Consider the following 26,288-nt stretch of genomic DNA (forward strand, 5'->3'; position numbering starts at 1 on the left):
GTGAGGTGTGCAGTCCGGAAGCGGAAGCGCGCCGCGGTCGCGCCGCTTTTCTGGGTGATGTCGCTAAACCGGCGCCGATCGAGACCCTCCGGGCGGGCGGGGCTGGCGGCGGTGCGGGCTGCCCGTGAGTTACCGAGCGGCCGGTCCGCGGGGGGAGGCGCCGCCGCTGCCGGCGGTTCGCGGGCCGGGCGGAGCCGGGGTGGGCGGCAGCGGGGGCGCTGGCCGGCCTGGCCCCGGGGGGGCGCGGCCCAGCGGCGGGGGCTGGAGGGGGGGGGCAGCGCCGTCCCTCACGGGCAGGGTGTCGCACCCCGCCGGGGGGCCCCGGGGCCAGGGCTGCCGCTCGCAGCGCTTTGTGCCGCCCCCGGAGCCTGGCACCCCCCAGGCTGGGGGGGCAGTACCCGGGAACAGCGCGCCCCTTCCCCGCCTGCCCCTGCGCTCCCCCCGGGCCCCGGTTGCTGGCGCTTTCCCAGCGGCAGGGCAGCGCTGGGGGCGAGCTCAGAGCTGCAGCCGTTCCGCCCATCCTGCCTTCTTGCTCTTCGCTTTCTCCCAGCTCTCCAGGGCAGAAACCTCACCTGGGCACTCTCCTGGCTGCCAGTGTCCTGGCGTCAGCCGTTATCACCCCTCAACTTGAGGTCGGGTGTTTGGTTGTTTCTTTTGGATTATTTTTCTAGCTAATGAAAATACTTCATAATCCGTGTTTCAGAATTACCACTTGGGGATGCTGTCTCTTCAAAATTATCAGTAATGAACCTGTGAAAAAGGTTAAATAATAGATGTATATGTGGTGAACTGGAATCACCCGTGCATGTATTTGTGCTAGCTTAATTTACTAGTACAGTTTAGTAGCTACGGTGAAAATATAGTAGCCTAGGTGTAACGTGCTAGCAGTTAAAAAGTATGTTTTGGCAAGTTTGGGTCTTAATCTAGCAACCAGTGTCATCTCAGCCTTTTTTTTAAAAAAAAAAAACGGATGGCAGAATTCAGCCTGCAGGTTCATTGGGGCAGCATTCTAATTTTACAGCTTCGCTCTCTTTCTTGCAAAACCTATTTGGGTGAAGGCGTTTCATGCCTGAGTGCATGGCTGTGAGAACTGTGCAACTCTAAGTCTTATTTGCACAGCTTCAGAATTCACTGAACTGTAAGGGTTGTGCGATTTGGGGGGAGGGAGGAGGTTTTCATTGGTTGGTTTGTTGGGGGGGGGTGTTTAGGGGTTTGGGGGTTGTAGTGATTTGGGATGCTGTGTATTTTCTTTTGCTTTTGCATTTTTTGATTGATTTTTTTTTTTTTTTAAAAGGTATGACCCAGGGCTAGACCTAAATCTTTGCAGGGATAGATTATACATACCCTGCTACAAACTTGCTGTTTGTTTAGATAAATAATTTCCAGAAAGACTGAGGTCCTTTCTACACTTGGGAATTTGTTTTCAGCATTTTCAAAATGTGAGAATCACAAGCCAGTTGGGCCAATTTAATAGAGCAGGTGTTTTCACCTTGCACTGTTGGAAAAGTTTGTCTTTAGTGTGAGTATTTGCACTGCCTTTTTGCATACAGGTAACAAAAGAGGAGGAAGGAGCAGCTGAGTGGGAAACGTGTTTCTGTTTTCTGCTAGCTGTAATTGCATTGCAGTCTGGTGAAAGGTCTGGCTCTGTGGGAGTCACTTTCAGTGAACAGCTGGTGACCTGGTTTGATTTTCTTCCTTTAAAGCACCTGGAAGACTCCAGTGAGAATTGGAGTGTGACAAGTTAGCAGAGGAAAGGAGTCGTTCTTTCCATTCCATGGATCCCTTGGGTGCTCCTTCCCAATTTGTGGATGTTGACAGTCTGCCAGGCTGGACTGATGCCTATGAGGCTAAGCAGCTGTACTCTCACCAAAATCCTGTTGAAAAAGCTCAAGTTGATGTTAGATCACCTTTTCCATACAGGAAAGACATAAATGCAAAAATAATCTTATGGTAAGTTCCATGTGGCTCTGGTGTGCTTGTCGTCACTTCTGTGTACTGCAGGATCCGATTGCCTCATGTAATGATCACTTGCTTTAGAATAAAGTCTTTAACCCCTCTCTGGGAAGAAAAGAATCTTTTTGTTTGCTGTAAATCTGCAAGTCTGAGATTTTGCTCCACCGTAGGTTATAAACAGCACGTTTGTAGGCATTTCTTGATGCAGCAGACTGGAGCTGTATTTCCTGCTGTCATACTGTACACTAAATATCAAAACCAAATACGGTACTTTGATACAACTGTTTAATTTTTTTTTAAATATACTTGCTGTATGCTAGCTTTTTTCTTTCTTTGCTGGCTTTAATCTTTCACTTTTCTGGTATTTATTTCTTTCATGTGGTTCTTATGGCTTGCTTTGGGCTCTCTCCTGCACCCCCTCTCTGTTCTGTATTCTGTCTCTACATTTTTATGCCAGAATCTATTGATAAAGTACCGTGTGCTGAGGTGAACTTACTCCATCAGTTTTTCTTTCCTATAACTCAGATACTTGAACCTGCTCTCTAGATGAGTAGCTCTTTGTTAATCAGTGTGAAGAGAGAAGGATTTCTCAGGGACACAGATTCAGGGATCGACCTGAACCTCTTTCTGGTTAATACGTGCAGGAAATGGGACTGTTCATGGATTTCCTGAACCTGATTAAGTAAAGAAAGAGAGAAGTAAAAGGTTAAACATCTCTTATGACTTGGGCTTGGGTGTAATAAATATGTGCAGTTTCAACTGTTACTTGAATCTCTCCCTGTGCATGGGAGTCTTTATTTCCCTTCCTATGCTCTTTAATCCCCAAATCCCTAATGGCTGCTTCAGTGACAAAAAGCAGGTCAGAGTTCTGCTACTCCATTGACTCTCGTGCATCTCTGCTTTGTTTATGTTCTGCATGTCTGAGCCTTGAACAGCAGAATGGTCATGATCAAATTGCGGTTCGCAGTGCTGGAACAAAAGCAGTGAAAGCTTGTCTAGCTGCAGTGTCGCTCCAGATCCTCAGGGGTCTGAGGAAAAGCAGCAGCAGTAAGGTGCCCTGGGTAGCATGAGTGCAAACCAAGAAAAGTACATTGAAAAAATTATTCAAGTTTTGAAAGTAACGTGCCACAAGGACTGTCCTCTTATCTCCAAGAGAGAATACATGGAGTTTCTGGAACGTGTTACACTCCATCAGTTTAACACGCTGCTTTGCACATTCTGCTAGTTAAACTGCCCTACATAAAACTGCAGCACTGCCTTTTTTACATACATCACTAAGTTTCTGTTGAGGCAGGGAGCGTTTAAGGAAATGACAGGTTGCTTGCAGTCTTTCTTCATCAGTTAGAGGCAAAGGATGATTCTGCATGGTGAGCATGTCAGGGTACGCTACCCTCTGCGGGCACTGGAGCGCTGTTAATGCTCTTCCTCTAACTTGGCATTTCCTTGCCTGTCAGCACTTACTTGACAATGATTGCTTCATCTTACATTTAGCCCGCAATAAACAGTTTCCTTGTTTCCTCAGGAAAGGAGATGTAGCGTTACTGAACTGCACAGCCATAGTAAACACCAGTAATGAGTCTCTCACTGATAAGAACCCAGTATCTGAAAGTATATTCATGCACGCCGGGCCTGACCTGAGGGATGAACTCCAGAAGCTCAAAGGTAAGTGGCTGGAGATGTTTTTATCTTACTGAAATCTACTGTCCTTGCATAGTACAAAGCATGAGGATTTGGACATACGCTAAAATCAAGGCATAGCACTGGTTTGTTGTTTGTTTGTTTGTTTTTTCATCCCCTTCCCCCAACATCTGGTGTTAATGTGAAATAGATGGAGGAAACACAATCTAGCCTCTCCTGGTTTTGTCGTTCAGGGTACAGATCATTAAAAACCTGGGGCAGGTACTAGAGTTGCTGAGCCCTTGAGTTGTGATACAGTAAATCCCATTGTTACCTGTAGCCACTCTGGGTGGTTAGCTTATCAGAGCTTTTACTCAAGGGACCAGCCTTGTACATAGTCAGATTTTGCTCTTACCCTGTTCAGTGTGTATATATACTGTGGAAGACAGGAGCTGAAGTTCACCATTGCAGAAATTAAATGGGTTCTAATATACACTTTGTGTATCCTCTGTCAGGATATTAATATATGCACACAGTCCTTCAGGAAACAGTGGCAATAATAGATGGATTGATAAAACACTGCAATAGACTTAGTGACTACTTAAATTGTTCAGTTCATTTGCCTTTTCTGCACAACAGATTACTTTCTAATAAAGTTACAAGACCATCCCTAATGGAAGGCTGTTCTGGAAATGGATGAGGTTTGCTTTACTTGAATTCTTATTAACAGAGTTTATGGCTGGTGATGAGATTTACAAATACTCAGCTTTATTCCCAGTGCCTGTTAGATGAAAAGAGGAGTTTCCCTCTTCTGTGTGAGGAGCAAAGTGTTTATAGTTGTCCAGGGTCATACAGAAATCTAGTACAGTTTGCAGGTGAAAATTCACTTTTCTAATACCTGTGGTACTGCGCTGAATTTTGAGACCAAAGTGATCCTTGAGTAGTACTGCTCACTCTTGCCTAACAGCGCGCTCTCCTTGCGTAGTAACAAAACAGGTAGAAGAACCATAGTATTTCTAATGAAAACTCTCAGTAGCTTAAACTGCAATTTAATAGACATCCTCTGTTTTCATAAAATCATGTTTTGCTGATTCATCTTGCTTTTTGTGAGTAACCTGGATGTAAAACCAGAGGAAGAGTGACCATTTCATAGGAGAGGGAAAACTCAGCGTGTCCTTTGGGTTCAAAATACAGCAGATGTTATAAAATAGTTAGGACCCTGCTATGTACACCAGAACTCTTCTAAAATAAACTTGGGTTCCTTCTGTGCACTGTGAGGTGGAGAGGGACAATGTTTCAAGGCATACTTAACATTTGAGACATGTCAGCTCTGTAGGGAATTATTTGCGAAAGTTGGGCTTAGCTTCTTACGTTCCCTTTTACCATGCTGAGACAGATGTAGTTTTGCATTCTCTACCCCGGTGAAGATGCTGATGTCTTCCCTCCGTAACACATTCTGCAGGTTCATGACTGCCTATACATGACAGTTTCCTTTTAGCCTTGTAATAAAAGCTTTTTGAAAATCAGTTCTTTGATGCACTACTGGCGGTTTGGGTGGGAGAGGAAGGAGAGGCTGGATTACAGCTTTGGCTTTTGTGCATCTTTAATGTGTTTGTCACAGTAGCGGAAGTGGAAGTGAGTGCAGTTAGGAAATTAGTTTGATTCTTTCATCACCTCTGCCTCCTTTTGCATGCTTTCCCATTGAAATTCTTTCCTAGCAGAATGTTCTTGCTGAAAACATGAAAATGCATGGTCTTTGCTCTAAAGCTGTGAAATGGGAGCAGTGGTGATCTTCAGTTAGTTCTCTCCAGCTTTATTCCTACTCCTTGGTATGTGTTCGTATTTCATAGACTCCAAGAAAAATCATGATCTTAAAGCATGTGATGTGCTGACATTTCAAAGGCCTGCTTTCTTTAAGGCTCAGCTAACTTACGCATTCATAGGAACAGTGTGTAGTTTTCATTAACACAGAAATACTACAGCCAAGGATGCAAGCTTGCAAATTACGTGCTATTGATACACGCTTGCCTATCAACACATACTTGTTGCAGACTAATAAAGACCTTCTGTAACAGCAACGCATAGTAGTCTTCCTGCTCCAGTGAGACTTTTTCTCCACTGCATACTTTATATGGAGGCTTCAGACTCTCAGTTTTAAACTTGCAGAGAAGTTGTTCTAATGTTTGAAATATCATGGGATAAAAAAAAAGATCTTGACTTTGTTCTCACTTTTGCCACAGACTTTGATTTGTGCAGCTCTCTCTACTAGCTTACCTCACCCTGTTTCTTAAAATAGATATAATATTTGCTGCTTGTTTTAGTTTTATAAATTTCGTAGAGATCTCCGGGCAGAAGGCATTGGGAAGTACGAAGTGTGATATAAGTGCAGTTAGAGATTACTGATGCTACATCTGGTGGCCTGAATTTATTAGTTTCTCTGCTGAATTCACAACTATACCTCAGTCAAAATTCCTTCATTCTTTTTCACGAGACCGTTTTTCCTGCAGGCCTTTGCTTGCTCTTTTCAAGTTGTGTGGCTTGGGCGGACCAGGGAGGAAGAAAGTAACTTGATACCTGATGCATTAAGTGCTTTGGGTTTAGCTTCTGCTTTTTCCATAGTGTGCTTATTTAGTTACTCTCTTGAGCTGAGGCATCTTAGAGGATATGCAGTAATTCAGAATAGTGTGCTTAGTTTTAGTGTGCTGTTGTAGTCCTTCTGATTAACCCAATAAAACCAAGGTGGAAGTCTACAGAAGCTAATGATGTGATTTATTGGATTAAAAAGTGTATAAGATGTTCACTGAAAGGCAACGTGTTGCCACTAAAAGGACGTGCTTAAAGTTTTGAGCAAGAGAGATCCTCAACCTGGAATGCTTCTTGCCATAAAATACGCTTTCGTGCATGCTGATAGCCCGCCTGAGCACCACAAACAACAGAGTAGGAGAGGTGAACGCTGCTACTCGGTGGGCAGCTTCACGATTGACTTAAGCCAGGCTACTGCAGTGCTGCTGCCAGAAGGGTGGTTGCAGCCACTCGTTCCTGTGGCATTCCATTTTGTGGGCACTAGCAACCTCAAAGATCAGGTTGAAAGCTAATCCAGTGAAAATACTAGTTTTCAGCCAGATCAGAAAGCTGCAGTGCAGCTGTACAAGCAGAAGGAAGAAGGGAGAAAATACTTGTCTTTGAGCGTAGGGGAAGACTAGAAGTACTTCTTCAGCCGTCCAGAACTGGAGCGGGCTAGATTTGGGTGAAGAAGGGGAGGGTTAGCAGGCTGTTTGTCCAGGTGCTGAACTAAAAACAGTCTTCAAACACAACAGCTGTTCCTGGATTTTTCATTATCAGAAATGCATTGACAAACTGAAGGGAATAGGCCTACGGATGTCATCGAGGGTTTGTAAGTTTGTAAGACAAACTGGTTTCCCTTGTGAAAAATTACAGGAATTAAGTATGAGTAACTTGAGGGGATAGCCAAAGAGCAGTCAGAACTAAAAAGAGGTAAAGATGTGAGGTATGCTGGCGTACAGTAAATGGTCCTGGAGTGTGCAACTGGAGGGTGCTGTGGATGGAACAATTAAATGTGTCGCTTGAGCTTCCTTGCCTTGAGGCTAGGTATCTAGTCTGTCAAGAAAGTATGGTCTCCATGAGAATCATACTTTTGCCTTGTGAACACGAAGAAACTTGCAAAACAAAGCAAGGTACCTTGTTCTGGGAGCACAGGTGGAGCAAGTGCTTGATGTGTTTGTTTTGAATAGCTTTGTCAAAGCTGGTGGGTTGAAGGAGACTTCTAGCCCTTTTATCCGAAAAGCAATCTCCCCAAGCCAAGTTACTAAATTCAGAAGGACTTTTTATTGCTGGTTGTATGGCATATTTGTGCATCTGTTCTCTGCATATAGTTAAATCATTGCTGCCTTTGGCTCTGTATGTGGCATAGTAAGCACTGCTGTTAAGGCAGCATTTCTAGCAATTTCTGGTTTGTCCTTACATGCATAGTTTTAAAATTGAGAGATGGAGCACAGCTGTCGCCTCAACCTGACTAGGTGATGCTAAGCAGCTGTTATGAGATAGAATGCTATCCTTAGTATTTGATGTGTAAATGACTTTATATGGGATATAAATTTGATGACTTCTATGTATGGAGTTGTCTGACTGGAAGAAGTCAAGGGCTTGAATATTTCTAGCTTTCTTATCATGACATTGGCATTTTTCCTTGTGTCTATTTTTTTCAGGGTGCAGGACAGGTGAGGCTAAACTCACTAAAGGATTTAATTTGGCTGCACGTTTCATCATTCACACAGTGGGACCCAAATACAAAAGCCGGTATCGCACAGCAGCCGAGAGCTCCCTGTACAGCTGTTACCGCAATGTCCTGCAGCTCGCCAAGTAAGCACACGGCCCCTTACGTCAGGGTTTGCCGTCCGTGGTGTGTCTGCCCTAGACACTCGGGTCTGCACAGAGGCCAAATGTCTGTGAATATCTTCTGATGGTTACTGGATTTGGTTAAGGGCGTGAGAACCTGAGTGGCCTCGTGGTATACTTCATGCTTTTTGTTGCCTGTGTCGGTGGTGTGGATTAAATGTGCAGAGAGATCTGAGCTGGTTCGAGTCTTGAAATTGGAGCTGCGCAGCCTTCAGTTACTCTGAGGAGCAGCAGCAGTGATAACTGCATTGGGTTCTGTGCCACGAAAAGCTTTAAATGAGCTTGCTCAAGTGGCAGCTTCATGTGTCTCTGCGGCCATGTGGACGTAGCAGCAGGCGGATCCAACTGCTGTATCCATTCACATGCTTGGCCTCTGCCTTCATACAACAATCATCTAAAGTTCTGAGTCAAGGTGCAAAGTTATTTCTAAATCCACAGTTGCTGCAGATGGGTTTGTAGTTTTCCCTCTTTCATCTGTGGTATTTTCTGTTTCCTCTTAGCTAACAGGGTTTTTTTCTTTCTGTTTTTTCTGTGTTCTTTCCTGTAGTCTGTTGTTTTCCTGTGACAGCTGTTGTAATGGTAGCAGTCACAAAAAGTACCTGAATAACAGCAATGCCATAAAATATACTTAACAATTTCTTAAGGTTGGGAAGATCAGTTCTCCCAAGCCTGGACTGCATTGGAGGGCAATAGCAACTGTTTCATAAGATCAAAGCTAAGGTTTCTAGTACGTGCCGGTTTGTTCTGCCTCAGAAGCAACAAGCAAAGTCAGGCCTGGATTGAAGCATAGTAAAAACAATTTTAAAACTTCAATAATTCTGCTCAATGGATTCTGAATGCTTTTCAGCAAACCTATTTTCTAGAGTAACTTTTGATGCTTGTAAAATAGTCTGCCAGCTCTGAGCTTGCTCAGGCTCCTCTGGTGACTGTTGGCAACGCATCTGTTTTACTCGTCTAAAAATCTTGTGCTCTGCTGGAAGCACCTTGCAGATCTTACTGTATCGCTTTATACCAGTGATTGTCCAACCATGCCTAGGACTGAGTAAGCCACCTTGGTCTGTGTCCAGACCTCTAACAAAACAAGCGATGGGTCAGGTGGAGGAACGGGAGAGTGTTTACAATAGAGAGCACCTCATTTTCCCCTCCTTCTCCTCACTGTCAAATCTGTACAGGAAGAAAAATATTTTGGAAAGGATTGCAGGGAGCCTGAGGTAAGAACTTCTTCATTCAGGATATGAGAAACTGCAGGAACAATGTGGCTGAAGTAGAAGGAGAAATCTGAGAACAAAACTAAGAGGAAACAGTGTGGAATCATTAATGGTTCCCCCTTCTGCCTGATGGTGGTATGTGTACATCTTACCAGAAGAGAATCCCTCTGCACAAACCTAGAAGAGGGTCACCGCTGCATAAAGGCAGGAAAAAAAGTGCTAGTGTTATCTACCCTACTGGCAAACGTTCGTTCTCACCTGACTGTCTATTCATTTGTTTCTCTTTTTCTGGATTTCAGGGAGCAGGCAATGTGCTCGGTAGGATTTTGTGTTATTAACTCTCTGAAAAGATGCTACCCCTTGGAGGATGCAACCCACATAGCACTGCGTAAGTTTGCTGGGACGTGACATAAACTGGATGGCATTACTCAGCAGATCGCTTGCCTCAGACTGCTGTTAATATGGGGAAACCCTTTTTTTAGGGGGCTGTGGTTTGTTGGAGCCTGTAAAAAGGCAAGGCTGCCTCTGGTTGATCAGGAAGTGGATGATAAAAACAAATGATCCTTTCTCTGTTGAGAAGTCATCAGTAAAGATCTATGGGAAAATGTGCTGGAATATATTCAATACATTAATTAACCTGGAAAAGATGCTGAACAGTGAGGTGAAAGAGTTTGCTGGTAATAGAAAATTGTTCAGAATAGCAAAGATGAGGCCGTACTGTCGAATAGCTGGAGATGGGCCTCAAGTGAATGTCATCTGCCATTTTAGTGTCATCAGCATATCCAACTGTGAAGTGATATTCTTCCCCCACTGACCCACTCCTGTGTGCTTCTGCCTTCACATGCAAAATGATGGGCTAACCTAAGGAGCAAAATCTTGAGATTATCATAGTTCCATGAAAACAACAGCTCACTGGAGTTCATAACAGCAGTTGGAGTAAGACACAACAAAATTAAGAATGTTATGCTAGAAATCTGTGGTTTGTCCACCCTTTAAAGCTGCACATTCAAAAAGGATGCGCTAGAACTAGAAGTTGAAGAGGTCAGCAAGAATGGAGAAAGGCAAGCAATAGCTAAGTGAGCTAAAGTCTTTTTCAGACTGGAATATGCTGAACTTGAAGGGAGTGTGACAGATGTCTATAAACTCGAGTGGCGTGGAGATCGTGGGTAGGAATCAGCTGTTCGCTGTCTCCCAAAACAAGAACCTTTAAACAACGCTACTATGAATCAGGTTCAGAACAAACAAGTGCTTACACTATTTGTTTTATGAACCTTCTTACCAAAAAGCATTGTAGATGCTAAAAGTTTTCAAATCCGGGGGGCTTCAAAAGGAAACTGTATTAAAGAAAAGAATGAAGGCTACTAAAAACAAATCTGAATATTTCCTAGGCTGAAAATACTTAGAAATAGGAAAGTGCCCTGAGAAGAATATTATATACCTGCCTGGTTCTTACTTTTCCCTTTTCTCTTTTGACTTTTGCATTTCTCTTGGCCTGCTCCCATCTGCTTTCTACCACCACCCAGTCCCTGGACCCTCCTGCATGGTGCTCTTGCACAACAGGGAGGTTGTTGCAGATGGAGGGAGTGGGTTTTCCTCTTGCTGTGCAAGCTGGCTGAGGAAATCTTTCTTGCCCTCTGTTCAGCAGAGATGCTGACACTGGAGAAACAGATTAGTCTGTTGTTTTCTCTGCTATCTGCCTGTTGAGTGAGAGATCTGAAAACATCTGCTCACATAGGTTCAGGAAACTGTTTGCTGTGGGACCACACAACTGCATTTCTCCCATAAAGTAGTGTTGCTTTTTATGTGAATTTCTGTACAGGAAGTATTTGAAAATAGTTTGGGTTTCCGCCCCCCCCTGCCCCCCTGCTCTTTCTTGAAGAACTGACGCTAATGCATTCTCTGCAGAGTACACTTCCTTCTTGCTGTCGTCTGTTGTCCCTTTAGGGCTGTATGCTACTTGATAAAATACTGCTAGACCAACTTATTTCTTTGGACACTTTCTCCCTTGGCAGCCTGACAGGGAAGCACTTGAAAATCCTGATATGTGTCAAGATTATTGCAGCTCGAGGACCTCATCTGTACAAGGATGTGTCTGACGGGGAGCTTGGTTACAAAACATTTTCTTTTCCCCTCAGCTGCAATTGCTTGGGAACTTCACTGTGTCCCTGGATTTGCTAGAGATTTGGGGGAGTCAGAAGAAAGTAACAGAGGAAACAGTTTCTCTAATGATTTATAAATACAGTTTTTATATGCCACTTTGGCATAGTTGACTCCAGAGGTTTTGTGTGACGGACTCTGTCTTATACCAGCTTCTGCTATAGCTGCTTATCATCTTGCTTTCCTGATAACTTAAGGCACAATGGCCTGTTCTAGGATTGCCTGGTTTTGGCAGTTTGCACAGACTGTAAGGGGGAAGGATTTGGCTTAATTTTGCAGGGCCATGGAATCGCATTCCACAGACTGAGGAATAATTAGCAAACTAAAATCAGAGAGAAATTTTTTCTCATTTTGTACCCATCTCTAGAGTGAGCAGCGACAGAGAGTGGAGATGGAACTGCCAGTATGGCCAACAAGCCATTTGGTGTGTTAAACTGCCACTTAATCCACACTTGCGTACAGCCCATGAAGCTGTTTTGTGTGAGGAGAGAGATGTGTCTCTATTCTGTATTCCAACTCCCTCACTTGCAGTTGTGCATTTAAATTTCCTCTCCTGTTTTTGCTAAGTACATTTATTCTTCTTTCTTGCAGGCACAGTTAGAAGGTTCCTGGAGATTCATGGAGAGACTCTGGAGAAGGTGGTGTTTGCAGTCTCCGAGCTTGAAGAGGTATCTCCTTGATATTCATTCCACCAAAATTCATGGGCCTGTTTGATCTTTTCTGCAGCAGTAACTAGCTCCTTTCTAGAGCTGGACTCAGATTTCCCCTTCAGATCATACAGGCTTTTGGTCCTACAGCATCCTTCTGTCTCCTGCTAGCATAGCACCTTTTCCAGTGCTGTTTATGCCCTTGGCAATCACTATGGGCATGTTCAGAATCTTTCTAATCCTGGCTTCTGTATTTCTGAGCCGTGAATTGCAGCCAGTACTAGAGGTTATAACATGCAGTTGTGCTGGATGGAATCTGCCAGCCAGAAAGGAAATTCTTAGTACAAGATTTCCTCCTTACACAGCGCTGCTTCCCTTGTGCTTTAAAAGGGCCAGTTTAGCATGCCCGCAGATCACCTGCAAGCATCTTGAACGTTGCTGGCTGGCTTGTTGAAATAAGAAGTTTGACATTTAAGGATCTGTGCGCAGACGGATGCTGGCAGTTTGAATATTGACTTCTTTTGTATATCAGACTTGCTAATGGCAGTTCCTGGGCAGAACACCCCATTGTGCTAGGTTCTGTGGCATCTGGATGAGGGTTCTAAAACCATTAATCGGTTGGAGAGAACACGTGAGCTAGTACAGTGTTCAGTAGAGATTTTTCACTATTTTCCTCCAGGTGGGGAGGGTTTCTTTTGGTGGTTGCTTTTTCTTTTTTCCCAGTCAGATCACCAAAGGTGATCTGTGTAGTGGTGCATTTTGATATAAAAGCAACCTTCAACCTTCACTGAAGTCTGTCACCCATGCATATTCTAACTTAGTTACAAAGCTGAAGTCTGCGATCTACCCGAGTTCAGGAAGGTTAAAGCAGAGTCCTCTTAAGGTCATTTACCAGTGTGGCAAAAAAAAAAAGTTAACGTTTATCAAGGTTACCCACCTTTATTGCCAGGTAACAGCCCAAAATAAGCCATTGAGGCAAGTGGTAGTTTGCCTCTAAACCGCTGAGAAGGTCCCTGCTACAAGGGCAAGCATTACTTAACTGAGAAGCAAGGATGCGTGATGGACCCTTCACGCATTTTTCTTATTTGTAGGCCACTTACCAGAAGTTGCTGCCTCTGTATTTTCCAAGATCGTTGGAAGAAGAGATACAATCCTTGCCTTACCTCCCTGCAGATATTGGCAATGCAGAAGGGGAGCCTGTAGTACCAGAGCGGCAGATCAGGATTACTGAAAAGCCGGGTGTTCCGGATGGTGAGTTCTTAACTGAACTTTGGCAGAAGTGTGTGACAGTCAATGGAAAGCCAGACAAGGCATGTGAGAAGCGGAGCGCTGGGTTCCTGCCGCACCTCGCCTAAGGCAGGCCATAAGGAAGGCGGCTGTCAAGCTGCCTCATTGGCTTCATGTGTTCCCCAGCAGTAACTACTTCTTTCTGCCACTTTGTGTTGTGGTTAGAGGATGCAGTAGAGCTGTTCCGTCTTTTTCTTTCTTGGGGGAAGCGTAGTTCATTCCCATTGCAAATAGCATTCCCATTCTCAAAGTGCTTAGGACCTTTGCAGTTTGTTTGCAGAATCTTGTGCAGCCCCTAACTTAAAAAGGCATTATTGTCAATAACCTATCTTGTATATTAGCCAAGTGTTGCTTAACTATTAGCAAATGTTGTCTCAAATGATAAGATTCTGTTGGGAGAGCGTGTACATCAGACTAGTAGATGCTCAATGAAAACAAGAAGAAACCCCCTAAAAGATAGAAGAGCTAGGTCAGCCCAGAGATCAGTGTTTGGGAAACGTCTGTCAAAGCTCAGTGGAAGAAGTCTCTTTGTAAAAAGGTTGCCTGTAAAGCCCAAGCCACTCTCTCCAGACCTTGTTTTTCAAGAGTTAGCAGTCACCCCTTTGTTACAAGCCGATGACTAGGACCTGCCCAGTTAGTTTCCAGGCAAATCAACATTTTAAGGGAGTCTGTAGTTATCACAAACTATAATCTGTCGGTGGTACCGGTGAGATATCAGAGCCCTATCGTGGCGTGCTGTGGGTTTTCTGGGTTAGTTTGTAGTGTGATGACTGGGTTGGCTCCCTGAGATACACTCCAGTTCCTCAGCAGCATTGCTGTCTTGTGTGCAGCTTGAACATCTTACGCTACCCTTTGTTTCTACCGCAGATGCTTCAGATGAAGAGGGTCTGGAGGCAGATTTGTCTTTCATTGGTTCCCATGCTTTTGCCCGCATGGAGGGAGATGTTGATAAACAGAGACGCCTCATCCTTCAGGGACAGTTGTCAGAGGCAGCGCTGCAAAAACAGCATCAGAGGAAGTGAGAATTTCCTTGTCTGCTTGAATGTTTTGTGTTTTAGCTGTTCAGAGGACCAACCGTTATGATGGTTTTCTTATCTGTAAAGCCTAATCTTCTGGCAAGGAAATACAGATAAAACCTGCTGTAGCGGTTTTGGCCTGAAGGGAGAAGGGAAGGGGCAGTAAGAGAAGAAGGGAAGCTAGTGATGAACCCACTGGCATTCCCAGTGCGTCCAGCCATGCCTTACCTCTGTGCCACGAGATGTCACTGTTTTGTCACTGCTTTTTGTAAAGGGATCACCTGCTTTCAGTACTGCCCGCTTGCTCCTGAGGCTCTGGGCAGATAGCAAAACATTTCTATTCAGTCTTTCAAAACAGAAAGAAAAATAAATTAATGCCGAGGCTTTTCTCCTTTTTTTTTTTCTTTTTTTTCTTTTTTTCCTCCTTCCCCCTGCTCCCTCTTAACGTGCATGATCACTTTCTTAGAAGCCAATTCCATGCTGGAGTCCTCTTGAGGCATGGTGCTTGGCTTCTTTTGTCAGATGAATCACTAGTTTGTTCACCGTTTAATGGAGGGGTGGGGAAATCTGTATGTAATGGTTGTTGCTACATAGTTATGTTTGACTTATGGACTTTTCAAATACATTTTCTTTCTTTTGTATTTTTTTTAAACACTGATACTGAAGTATTTAAATGGAAAATCTCTCCAATCTTTTTAGCCCAAATGCAATGCCACTGTAGTTACTAGTTGGTGTGTATTCATTGCCCTGGTGAAAATCACTAGATATGTAACTAAGACATTCAGATTTCCCCACCCTCTTCTTTCTTTAATAACTTGATAGTTGCTTCATAGGTCAGAAATCCACAATACTAGAGAGAGGGCTCAGTCATAAAGAGCTTGTTTTGTCCTTCCCTTCCCATGTATGTCTTCAGGCTTCTAATGCTAATCTGAAGGGGGATCAGTTCTGACCAGATGTTTTTAACTTTCTAGTTACAATCGCTGGCTGTGTCAGGCAAGAGCTGAAGACCTCTCTGATATTGCTTCTCTGAAAGCCTTGTACCAGACAGGTAAGCTCAGGCTACCAACAACTGATGTATATTGTTTTAAAGCAAAAATAAAAAATAAAGATACAGTATTTTTTTTAGACCTGAGCATACAATAAGCCATGTTATCAAGCTAGAAGCCTGGCCAAGAACTAGGCCACATCTCTGCAGTAAAGCAGGAATTCTCTCTTGATTGGCTTTGAAAGACACTGTGGTAAACTCCCAAAATGCTCTGCTCTAACAGTCTGAGGACAGGTGCATATCCTGAATTGTCTGTAGCTTTAGATGTGAATCAGTACTGATAAATTAAGCCAATGCTAAGGTACTGTGTATGAGAGAGTTCTCCTTTTGTTCTAAATTGTCGCCACCTTTTGTTACAAAGAAATGAATGTTGTTTTCAGGTGATTACTGTAGAGAATAAGCAGTTCCCAAAGCAACTTTTGATACAGCTTTCCTGAAGAAAGCGGCTTGCTTTATTTCCCTGGGTTTAGTATGCGTTGCCCTCCTCTGTGTGTGTCTCCTTGTACTAAGGGCCGAGTGCCAGGGGCAGCACATCTTGCAACTTCTTTGTTCAGTAGATGGGGAGATTAGGAAGAGATTCAACAACGCAGTGGAGAGTTCAGTGGAAGAACATAGCTGCAAGGTCCTTGCAGCCTAGGAAGCAGAAATGGGGAACCTGTACTCTTTAGTTCACTTTTACTCTTTAGATAGCATCATACTTGAACGTAAAAACTTGCCATAGTCCCAGTGGCGTATAGCTGCTTTGCACCATGACAGGAAGAAACAGGCGAGTAGTCAGGGTCTCAAAACCATGGCTGTGTTTCTGCAGAGAAAGTCTGTTCAGCATTTTGCCTGATAACTTTGGCCTCATGAAAATTCAGATACTTACCTTGATCTTTGTGCAAATGCTGAGGCTGTGCTCAGTAACTGCAATTTTAAATTCTTTTGTTTGCCTTAGTCAAGGCTCTGTGGGCTGCAGGAGGTCTGTAAAGTGTGCTCTGGGAATCTGAATTAGATTGGTTGGTTTCTAGGAAGAGGTTTGCATTGGTGGTAGAACTGCAAGTGAAGGTTGGTTGTTTTGTTGGGTTTTTTTTTAATAAAAGTAATGTTATTACTTGAGATTTGGGTAAATGCGGAGTACTCGGGCAACATAAAATTGCAGTCCTTAAGTTTCTTGGATGTGACGCACCCTTTTTTGGATCAGAATAGCCACTGGTATAGTGAGAACCATAACTTAAGTGTATTTCCTTTGTTTTTAAGATGGAAACCATATGCGTTGCAAAAATTCTGAGCTGTGGTTGGTTTTCCCTGTTTTAAAAGGGACCAACTTCAAAACCTGGCATGACTGAGAGAAGTGTAGACATACTTCTCTTTCTTTTGTAGGTGTAGATAACTGTGGCCGCACAGTGATGGTGGTGGTTGGAAGGAATATCCCTGTAACGTTGATAGACATGGAAAAGGTAACGCTTTGTAAAACTATTGTGTATGTTGAATATGAATGTTCAGGAATCTGATTATAACTGCTAGAAACTTTAGCTGTAGAAGACGTAAATAGTTTATTTAATCTCTTTTACAGGCAGATAAATTTGTATTCTCTTATAAAGGTTTGTGTGTGGGTTTTGGGGGTGGCTTTTTAGAGGAGGAACTGTGCTATTTTTAGAAAAACAGACCTAATGTGGACTCATTTTTTTTTTTCATCTCAAGAAGAGACAGATTTGCCCTGTTTCTATAACAGCCAAGACATGAAGAGTGAAATGTAATGAGTCAAATTTGTTTTTCATGGAAACAGTAAGAATTTATCTCCATCTGTGAGGTCAGCTAGACAAAAAAAGACATCTAAGTTACTACAGTCAAGTTGAAGGCTTGGAATGTTCACCTTGCATTTGTAGCTGAAACCTAATGCCACCCAGCTCATGACTCCTGATTTGTGAATGAATTAAAGGAAGCATATTAAGATGTGATGCAACTGTGAAAGAATTCTTTGCAAATATAAATTTCATTTTTCTGTCTCAGGCTCTTTTGTATTTCATCCACGTCATGGATCATATTGCAGTGAAGGAATATGTCCTGGTGTACTTCCATACGCTCACAAATGATTACAATCAACTAGACTCTAATTTCTTGAAGAAACTCTACGATGTTGTTGATGCCAAGTGAGTGTCAATAGGAGACCCTTTCTGGTCTTCCTCTGTGCTATGGAAATGTATGTCGTTCCCTGTATCTGGTTTCTGATTTATTTATAAGAGAGTTTTGCTGGAGCAAAGACCTAAATACATAACAAAGGCAGGAAGAAGGAAGATATGTTTTCTTTCCTTCATAAAACCATCTATTAAACCAGGAAGTTCTGTCCTCTGCAGTCTGCCTTCTGGAGCTGTTAGAGGGATGTACTGGGTGAATTGTCTATCTCTTATCTAGAGGTGGAGCTTCTGGAGCCTGGCTTTGTTAAAAGTGTGTTGCTGTTGTGAGGGAAGAGGCTTGGGTAACATTGGCCGTCATAATTTGTCCGTAATTTTCACTGTCCGCATAGAAGACTGCAGGCTATGTTGTCTATGTTGTCTTTATCTGAAAAATAATCATTCTGCTCTGACCCACCCACCCTCCCACGCTCTTACACTTACTTTTCTGGTATCTGCCCTTGTGTTAGATCTAACTCTATAAAATTACATCACAGGCATTTAAGCAAAATCATCTATGTTTTGGCAACTGGGTTGTGTAGATGAGCTTAATTAGAAGTCACTTTTAAAGACTTTTTTTTTCTTTCTCTAAACCAGGTACAAGAGGAACTTGAAGGCACTGTATTTTGTCCACCCAACATTTCGTTCAAAGGTGAGGTAAACAGTACAAAAGAAAAGTATATTTCGGGTGTTGGCAGAGCAGCATGTAAGACTGTAGTACGAGGAACATGGAGATATATAGAAGACTTCCAAAATTAGGCAGTATCATCTGGATCCACGGTCGGAGTTTGAAGTTCATCCCTGTTTTTGATCTAGCTGTAGTCTTCCAAAATTAGTGATAAGCTGCACCCCAGTGCAGCGCAGCTGTCTGTGCCCTGTTTTGCCTGTGCTCTTAACAGAGAGAGATGGAAGCTTTGGATCTTGTTTCTTCCAAAGAGCAACACTTTGTCCTTTTCCCTGCTGTCTGGTTGGCAGGGTGACAAACCATGACCAAAAACTGTGGGAATTTTTTTTTTGTGTGGTTCATTTCCTGGATGTTTCACCTTTTCTTTCCCCACAAGAGGTATTGCATCGGTGCTGTGTGTTGCTTAAGAGTTGCCCTGGTATGGGCAGAGGACAGTGCGTCAAGCAGCCCCGAGGTTATTTGGTATTATAGAGTGTAGAGTAGCAAAGGAAGATAGGAAGAATGCTTTTGTGATGGAGTGCAGAAAAATCCTGTTAAGCCTTTAGGAGATGGAAAACTGAGCTCATCAGGCAGTGAGGTGTTACCCTTGGCTATGATCTGTGTGGGGTAACAAAAGATGGAGCTTGCTCCCCAAGTGTCAGCAGCGGCCCTTCCTAAAATTGTTAGTCCTATTAAAACAGTTGGAAATGTGGTCCTCTGTGTTCACATCAGATTAACCTCTGTGTTTACTCCGCTTTTTGCTGACATTGATCAAATCTGAGGAAATTATACGCCTGGAAAAAAACATCTGTTTGCACATGTTCAACAAGAATTTCTTTGCTAAATTTCCAAAGAGTCCTTTCTTTGCGTGCGCACAACTGGGACACCGTGAGACTCGGAGCTTCCCTGGTTTTATACAGATGAAGCTGAGGCTTCCCAACAGCATACCTTCCGGTTCCTGTCAGGATGCTTAGGAGCTGGCATCAAACATTACTGTGGTCACAAAGCTGAGTGGAAGCTGAAGCTAGAAGTACTAGTGTTTTAAATTCTCAGCAGCACTTTATCCCTCTCCTCTCTTCCTACATTTCTACTTGGTTGAGAAACGGGGTTTTTTTGTTGTAGGATGAGGACTCGCGTTCACCAGTCTGTTACCATGTTCTCTGTCCCTTTGAGAACTGCAGCGGCACTCAACAGATCTGTGGGGCAAGCAGATAGTTGGTGGGAAGCAAGGCGGGTGAGAGATGGAGAGTTCTCCCACGTGCTGGGAGTGGAATTGGTTTGTATGCTATTCTAGCAGCACAGCTGGAGGCAAAAGAGGATGTGTGTCAGTGTTTTTCTGCCAAGCCTTTTCTCTAACTGAAGGGCAAGTGGGATTGCTGCTGGCTGTTGCAGAGACTATCAGCTTGTGAAACACGGTGGGGAATGTGCAGCAGAAAGTCCTGGCGGTGAAGGTGGCTGCTTAAGAGGGAATGATTTGTCTCTCCCCTCCTTTTTTGGCTGTTTTCAGGGCTGTTGTCCCCATGGAAGATTACTAGCTCAGAAGCCTCAAATATCTTCAGAAATGTTTGGCACATTTGTCCTCCCATTTGGAGCACTGACTGACTTCCCTAGAAGTAGTGGAAAATACCCCATGTCTCAAATGCAGGAGGAAGGCTTCTGCATTCACGCAGCTTCCCAAATGCATCATCCTTGTTACATACACCTCACTCTTAAACCTCAGATACAAATTGTCTGTTTTACAGCAGTATTGAATCCTGGCACAGAGGATGGTGGCCATCTGTTAGAGTTGCTTTGCTCATTTCTGGGCTGAAAAGGATCAAGAGGTTTTCATCATGTCTTTTAGAAACTCATGTGCCCCTAGAAAACAAGCATAGTTCTTAATGTACTTCGTGGTGCCAACCATGATTCTTGCTTTGGTTTCTAGATATGAAACTTTTAAAATTATGTATATTCTGAGGATAATTGCCTGTCTAGAGTACGTGGGGTTTGGTATGCAGGGAGGAGGGTTCGGCAGTTACCCTAAAACACAGAGTAACTGAAGCAGGGTGTGTCACTGCATGGCCCGTTTTTGGGTACTGATCCTGCCTTTATTCATGCTTTGATGTGAGCGTTCTTGTGATCTGGGAAGAACTTGATTCTCTTGTGCTGCTGAAATGTAACTGTTCTTTGCATTTTTGCAAGATTGCAGCATAGGCACCATTAGCTTTTTAGGCTGGCAGCAATGCACGCTTCACCAGCAAGCCTTCGATTAAGATACCCTTGAAGTGCTGCCACAAGTTCCTTCCTCTTGCATGTGAATGTACTTCTGCTTATTATTGCTATAGCTGCTGAGACATAAATAAAGGGCTTTTGGGGGGCAATTTTGTGTGAATCTTCTCAGCTCCCCTCTTCTGAGAGCGCTCCAAACAAAGCTTGGTGGCTGCATCTGAAACAGTCTCACCCAGAGAAAGTCTGGGTTTATAAATATAGTAACTTGGCTGTGAATCAAGAATGTTTCAAAACAGAAACATACATGAATAATCAAACCAGATATTCCTAATCATGGTAGTCTTTGTATTTATCATGAACAATTGTTGTCTTGTTTTTCTGTAACAGTCATAAAAGCAGTTTCTGGAGATCAGATGCCAATATAAAGGTTGTTGCAAATAGCTTACAGCTTTTTCTATGCAAGATCCTTCCAAGCGTAGCAAAATTTTCTAGATTTTTAGCAAATTTCTCTTTGGGGAATGACCTAATTAAGAGATTGGTGATACGCTTTATCTGTGGTGGTGCTGGGTTTTTTGGGGGGAAAGACGTCTGGTACTTTAACGCTGTGGTTTTCTAGCTTGACAGAGTGACTTTGATAGCCTTTTATTCAGATTATGAGCTGCAGAACAAGAAAAATGAAGGAAAATTTCAGATGCCTAGATTCTTAACTTTTTTTTTTTACTGCTCTGGTATAACTTATTTTGCTTTCAGTGCATTAATAAGGACTTGGTTTCATTTAAAGCTCCATGTCCTTTTACCAATAAATGGGTGCTGTCATATTGCTGTTTCTATAACCTGTGATTATCAAGAATAGAGATAGGAGAAGAATTCTTTAGCAACGCTTCTGCCCCCTCCCTTTTTTCTCTGTTGCTGAAGATGTGTCAGACTGCAGTGGCTGGTATACTTGTTTTTGGGGAAAGCACACACACCCCCACACCCAGTTTTCATAATGGCTGCAAAAATATTCCCTATTGGACTTATGTATGTATTAAACGTCCATAGCAATTAATATTTAGTGATTATCATTCATAATGTGCCTTGGAATGCATGCTACTTTGGTACAGGATTGAGAGGGTATTTTTCACTCATCAAACTGTCACCCAGTGTCACTCATAAGAGGTCTTCTTAGAAAAACACAGTAAGTAATGGAGGCCAGTAATAAACTGTCTCCCTGCTTTCCAGTAACGTAAATCTCTAATTATGCCCTTAAAATAACGAGCCAATCTTAAATGTTCTGTCCTGTTCTTTACCTCCTTGTCTCTTTTGTTGTGCCTTTCTCATGAAAATAGGCTGTTTTGAGGAGGTAGCGCAGATATTCCAGGACAGGTTTTGGGCATCAACTTTTTCTTTAAATGTTGCATTTGGGTAAATCATTTTTATTGACCTAGTGTTTTAGCTTATTTGAAACTCCCACTTCCCTCAAGGCCTTTCTTGTGGTGTTGCTTCTTTTCTGTTAACTTATTGCAGTCAAAGCACAACTATCAAACAGCCACAGAATGGTCAAGGTTGGAAGGGGACCTCTAGAAGTCATCTGGTCCAGCCCCGCTGCTCAAGCAGGGTCAGCAAGAGCTGGTTGCCCAGAACAATGTAAATGGTCCCTTATGGGAGCATTTGCGACCTGTAGAACATTTGGTGGTTTGGGTTTTTTCTTTCCCTTCAGTCTGCCAGGAAAAACTAGATAAGAAATAAAAAAGTGATATAATGCTTAATTTTGGAGAAGGGGTGTTGAAAAGTAAAAGCTTCTGCAGTCAATCTAAACAAGAAGGAATATTTAGTAACTTGTAGAGGTATAAATGGTGTCTTATTGGCTTTTGCAAAACAAAAATTCCTTATCCTGTTTAAAAGAGACAGAGGTGTGAATACTTGAAGTAAAATCCTGTAGAATAAGTTGATAAGGCTTTGATAAGAAGTGTGATAAAACAGAAGGACATTCTCACTAGCCAACTCAAAGCAGAGCAGTTTCAATGGGACCGCTGAACAGCTGAAAAACCTCTCTCCCCCAAAGTGGAGGATTGCCATGGATCCAGTCTGTGAAAACTTGAAGGCAGAGGGTTGAAAATGCTTCTGTCAGATACAGAATCCAATAGGTTGTATTCCGAGCTGGCTAAACTGAACGTGAAAATGTGCCACTACACTAATGGTTTTTTGAAGGCAACTAGCAGAACAGCTGTCACTCTTGTACAGTCGAAAGGGACCTTAAAGTGGCAGCTGGGAAGGAGCGCATGTGAAGTCAGAAAGCACCAGCTTCAGAACTCTCGAGACAGTGGTTGCTAGCAGTCAGCGGTGCGTGCTTCCTGACCTTGAATTATTGTCATGCTGTTAGTGTTTCAAGCTTAAATCAAGCCTGTTTAACTGCAGTATTCTGTTGAACTTGAAAGTTTTGAAACAGCACCATCTCTAATTTGTTTTTGTTGGGGTTTATTTTCAGGTCTCAGCATGGTTTTTCACAACCTTTACGGTCTCAGGGCTAAAGGACAAAATCCACTATGTGGAAAGCCTTCAGCAGTTATTCACAGCCGTACCCCCGGAACAGATTGATCTCCCCCCTTTTGTCCTCGAGTATGATGCCAGGGTAAGTGGTTGCATGTTGCAAGCATCCGTCTTTGCTCCAAAGTGTAGTTCTTACACTTCTCCCGTTCTGCTCTGCAAGAGCTTTAAAGGGACTGACTTCCACATCTTAGAAATGGGGAGAAGAAAGGGAGGGTTCCTGGAAATTCTGGTTGCTCTCCTGTGAGGAAGTATTTTCTTAATGATTTTTTTTCTTTCTACGTCAGTCAAACCAGAGGGCTTGGCTAAGAAGCAGGCTGCTCTCCCAATAGAGCAGTCTGCTATGGTGTAAAAGGCAGACAACTTTTCTTCAGCCAAGAACTATAACACAACACACTAAAAGCCTGTGGATAAGATAAAATTCACATTATATACCTGCTATATACCTTACAGTGACTGTAAAAAGAAATACTATCTGTGTTTATTCTTTCCTGTCCCATGTATCAACAAGCATGCAGGAAAGGGTGGGGAGAGGGGGGGAAGCAGTGGGGAAAAATGGAACCATAGAAGGGTGCCTTGCCTTTGTGTTGGTCCCTCCTCCTCTTCCCTTCTCCATCCCAGGTCTCTAACCAAATGGCAGAATGAATATGGCTCGCTTGGGCCAAATCATTCCAAAGAGGGGTGTGCTGTAACTACAAAGTAATAACTAGAGCTGTGTGTCTGTGTAAGCAACTTTTGTCAAGTGACCGGCTATGCTAGCATTTGTGGCTTTCCTTGCATCACAGCTCAGCTTAATGGCAAAATTTTAACATGCACTTTTTGCTTAAAACAGAGGCAAAAACCAGTTTTTGCCAGATTGCCAGCACAGTCCTCTCCTGGGTGAATTGTGGCCGTCACTGTACCTGTGGAAGACGAAGCCGGGGTACCTGTTTATTTCTGCCTCTGTGTCATCACCCATTGCACCAGATGTATTGGGGAAGACTTTTGTTCAACTGCTCGTTCTGTTCTCGTTGCAGGAAAATGGGCCTTACTATTCTTCTTATCCTCCGTCCCCTGACTTGTGATCTGCAGTCCTGTGATGCTGCTGGTTTCCCATGGATCCGATGACCTGATGCCTGCCAAAACCTGTGCATTTGCCCATGTGCAGAATTCAGAGAGAGGGTTTTCCTCCCCCAGCTCTGGTATTTTTTTACTGATGAGATATTTTCAAGCACTCAAGCAATCAGAGAACTTTGTGCCACTGTGAACTGTACAACCATTTCAAATATATTTATCCAATGGAAAAGTTGATTTAAAGATCACTAGATGCATTTTATTTTGGGTTGGGGGGGAGTTGAAGTTGTTACATTTATTTCTGAACAGACTTTCTCTTTTCTGGGAAACCTATCAAAAGCACTTGGTCATGTTTTTAACTGTTCTAATTTTCCAGCTCTGTTTGTAATACCCATTTCTGACTGGTCTGTACAAATACTGTGCAGTGCCAGCCTGACACATTGCTCATCACAGGGTCTCAGAGTTTCACATCTGATTACTTTCCCTTTCTGTTAGTGCCAGTTATTTTGGTCGTGACCCAGCAAAACTGTCTGGAATTGGGAATGCCATGTCTGCAGGCTGAACAAAACACTACCGCCAAGCCAAGATGACTGCAAGACTTAGTACCATAAATGCTAGGTGAGCTAGGAGCCTTGATAAAGTCCCTGTCAGTTTTCATTGGATGATGTGACATGTCAGGATGCCACTACCTTCCCAGTAAGAATAAAATTGAAAAGCATTTGCAGTTTCTTTTCTCTAACTACAGTTGGTTTTGTTCTCATTTGACATGGCCAGATGTGTCTGTATGATAAACGAATGCCATCTGCCTGAAGCGTGCGTGGCGGGGAGGGGGAAGCAGTGACTCCAACCCCAACCTCTGGTGGCAGAGATTGTTCCTTAAAGATATCAGCATCCCCTTTATTTCCTGTTACATTGACAATGATTTTTGACAGACATGATCCATGTGAGAGAGCTCAGCCACAGGGTACTTGGGGGACTGGAGGTGAAAAGTTTTTCAGCCTGCCAATGGAAAGCTAAAAGAGTAGGATGAAGGCTCCTTTGTAAAACATAATCGGGGATGGCAGTCCCAAATACATCAGGATGGAATCCCTGGCAGGAGGAATGTTGCAACAGTACTGAATATGAAAATGATGGTACGATTTTCATGTCTTCATTGTAGCTGCTTTCCTGCCCCAACTTGTAGCTGCTACTCTGTCTTTACCTCACTTCAATTCTCCTTGTTCTGCCACTTCTGCCATAACTACCTTTTCTGAAGCATAAGCAAAAATCATCATGAGATGCCTTAGGAGGTAGTTATTCATGCCCGTTGAGTTGATTGGAAATGGATTTCTCTCTCCTGTTTAAAGATATGTAAATTGGGGAAAAAGAGGGGAGGAAATTCTTCTCTTGGTCACCTAATTGCATGTCACAATTGTTTCTGCAGTCTGAGAGTTTGGGGGTTTGTAGTTGGAGGAGTGCCGTGAAAGATGGGCTGTACTGAGTTTCTTTTCCTTCCTACCTTGGCCTCTGGGCTTAATGTTATGTTTATACTCCACATATCCTCAGCATGTTGGTATGTCAGTTACAAATTAAGATAATCACTTGGTTGGGGTTAAACAGTCATGCGTGTACAGCATGTAAAAAGCAAGTGGTTCTGCTTTTTAAGTGTCCTCCAGGGTCCTTGTGCGATTCCATTATCAGATCCAAGGTGCTGCCACAGGCTGGAAACTGTAGCACGATGGAAAACCATCTTGGTGTCAGTACTTGGGCGTGTTGCACCGTATGGTCAGCTCACACGCAATTCTTTCAGCACTTTTCTGCTTTTTAAGAATGAAATAGCAGCAGTCTATACAGAGCAGCTACCACATGTCCCTACCTCCTGTATTCACCTAGCTGTTTATAGCTGCCCTTGTCTAGTGACTTTTATAGCCAGCAGTGAATTTTCCATGCTTCTCTAACGATTTGTGTAGCTTTCCACCCCCATTAACCATCTGCTGTTTTTCACACCCGTGGCATTTTCAGTGGGGCTGTTGCAGAATAGCCAGCGTTGGCTTAATAGGCAGATTAACAGGGATTCAGAAGCATATTGTGAAAACCAAACTCTCAGCTTCACAATTTTTCGATGGTTTCTGTCCGTTTAGCTCACAGATGGCTCAGTCATAAAATCTAAACAGTTCTTCTTAGGACTCTGTCTGCACGTTTTTCAAACCCTAGTCCAGTCATTTTAAGAAATGACTTGGCTCAGCGATGTGTGAATGTACCTCCAGAGCATTTGCAAAGCAAAAAGGAGATCTTGGCACTGTGCATCTTATTGTGTATATTTTTCCCTTGAAAGACTTTAATTTTTTTTTTCCTGTTA

At 43.1% G+C, this 26,288-nt stretch overlaps 1 protein-coding gene across 2 annotated transcripts; it reads left to right on the forward strand.

Moving 5' to 3' along the window:
- Window positions 1-9: 9 nt before the first annotated feature.
- On the forward strand, window positions 10-24,689 carry GDAP2 (ganglioside induced differentiation associated protein 2). Of its 2 annotated transcripts, none has more exons than XM_040595616.1 (14): window positions 10-124; window positions 1,704-1,950; window positions 3,476-3,615; window positions 7,797-7,950; window positions 9,494-9,582; window positions 11,943-12,019; window positions 13,090-13,249; window positions 14,153-14,303; window positions 15,273-15,349; window positions 16,709-16,785; window positions 17,339-17,478; window positions 18,097-18,151; window positions 22,839-22,982; window positions 23,914-24,689. In XM_040595616.1, exons 2-14 carry the CDS (start codon window positions 1,775-1,777, stop codon window positions 23,959-23,961), a joined length of 1,488 nt encoding a protein of 495 aa, XP_040451550.1. In that variant the 5' UTR covers window positions 10-124; window positions 1,704-1,774; the 3' UTR covers window positions 23,962-24,689. The 2 variants fall into 2 exon arrangements, with proteins under 2 accessions (XP_040451550.1, XP_040451551.1); XM_040595617.1 differs by lacking the exon at window positions 10-124 and adding an exon at window positions 533-637.
- Window positions 24,690-26,288: the final 1,599 nt, after the last annotated feature.

The sequence above is a fragment of the Falco naumanni genome, chromosome 5 (genome assembly GCF_017639655.2).
Source record: "Falco naumanni isolate bFalNau1 chromosome 5, bFalNau1.pat, whole genome shotgun sequence".
In the NCBI taxonomy this organism is placed as follows: Eukaryota; Metazoa; Chordata; class Aves; order Falconiformes; family Falconidae; genus Falco; species Falco naumanni.

Excerpts from the sequence above, each read along its gene's own strand:
- GDAP2 (XM_040595616.1), top strand. The coding sequence starts at position 1,775 with ATGGATCCCTTGGGTGCTCCTTCCCAATTTGTGGATGTTGACAGTCTG. Across the intron at positions 12,020-13,089 it reads CAGTCTCCGAGCTTGAAGAG|GCCACTTACCAGAAGTTGCT; the intron begins GTATCTCCTTGA and ends TCTTATTTGTAG. Across the intron at positions 18,152-22,838 it reads ACCCAACATTTCGTTCAAAG|GTCTCAGCATGGTTTTTCAC; the intron begins GTGAGGTAAACA and ends GTTTATTTTCAG.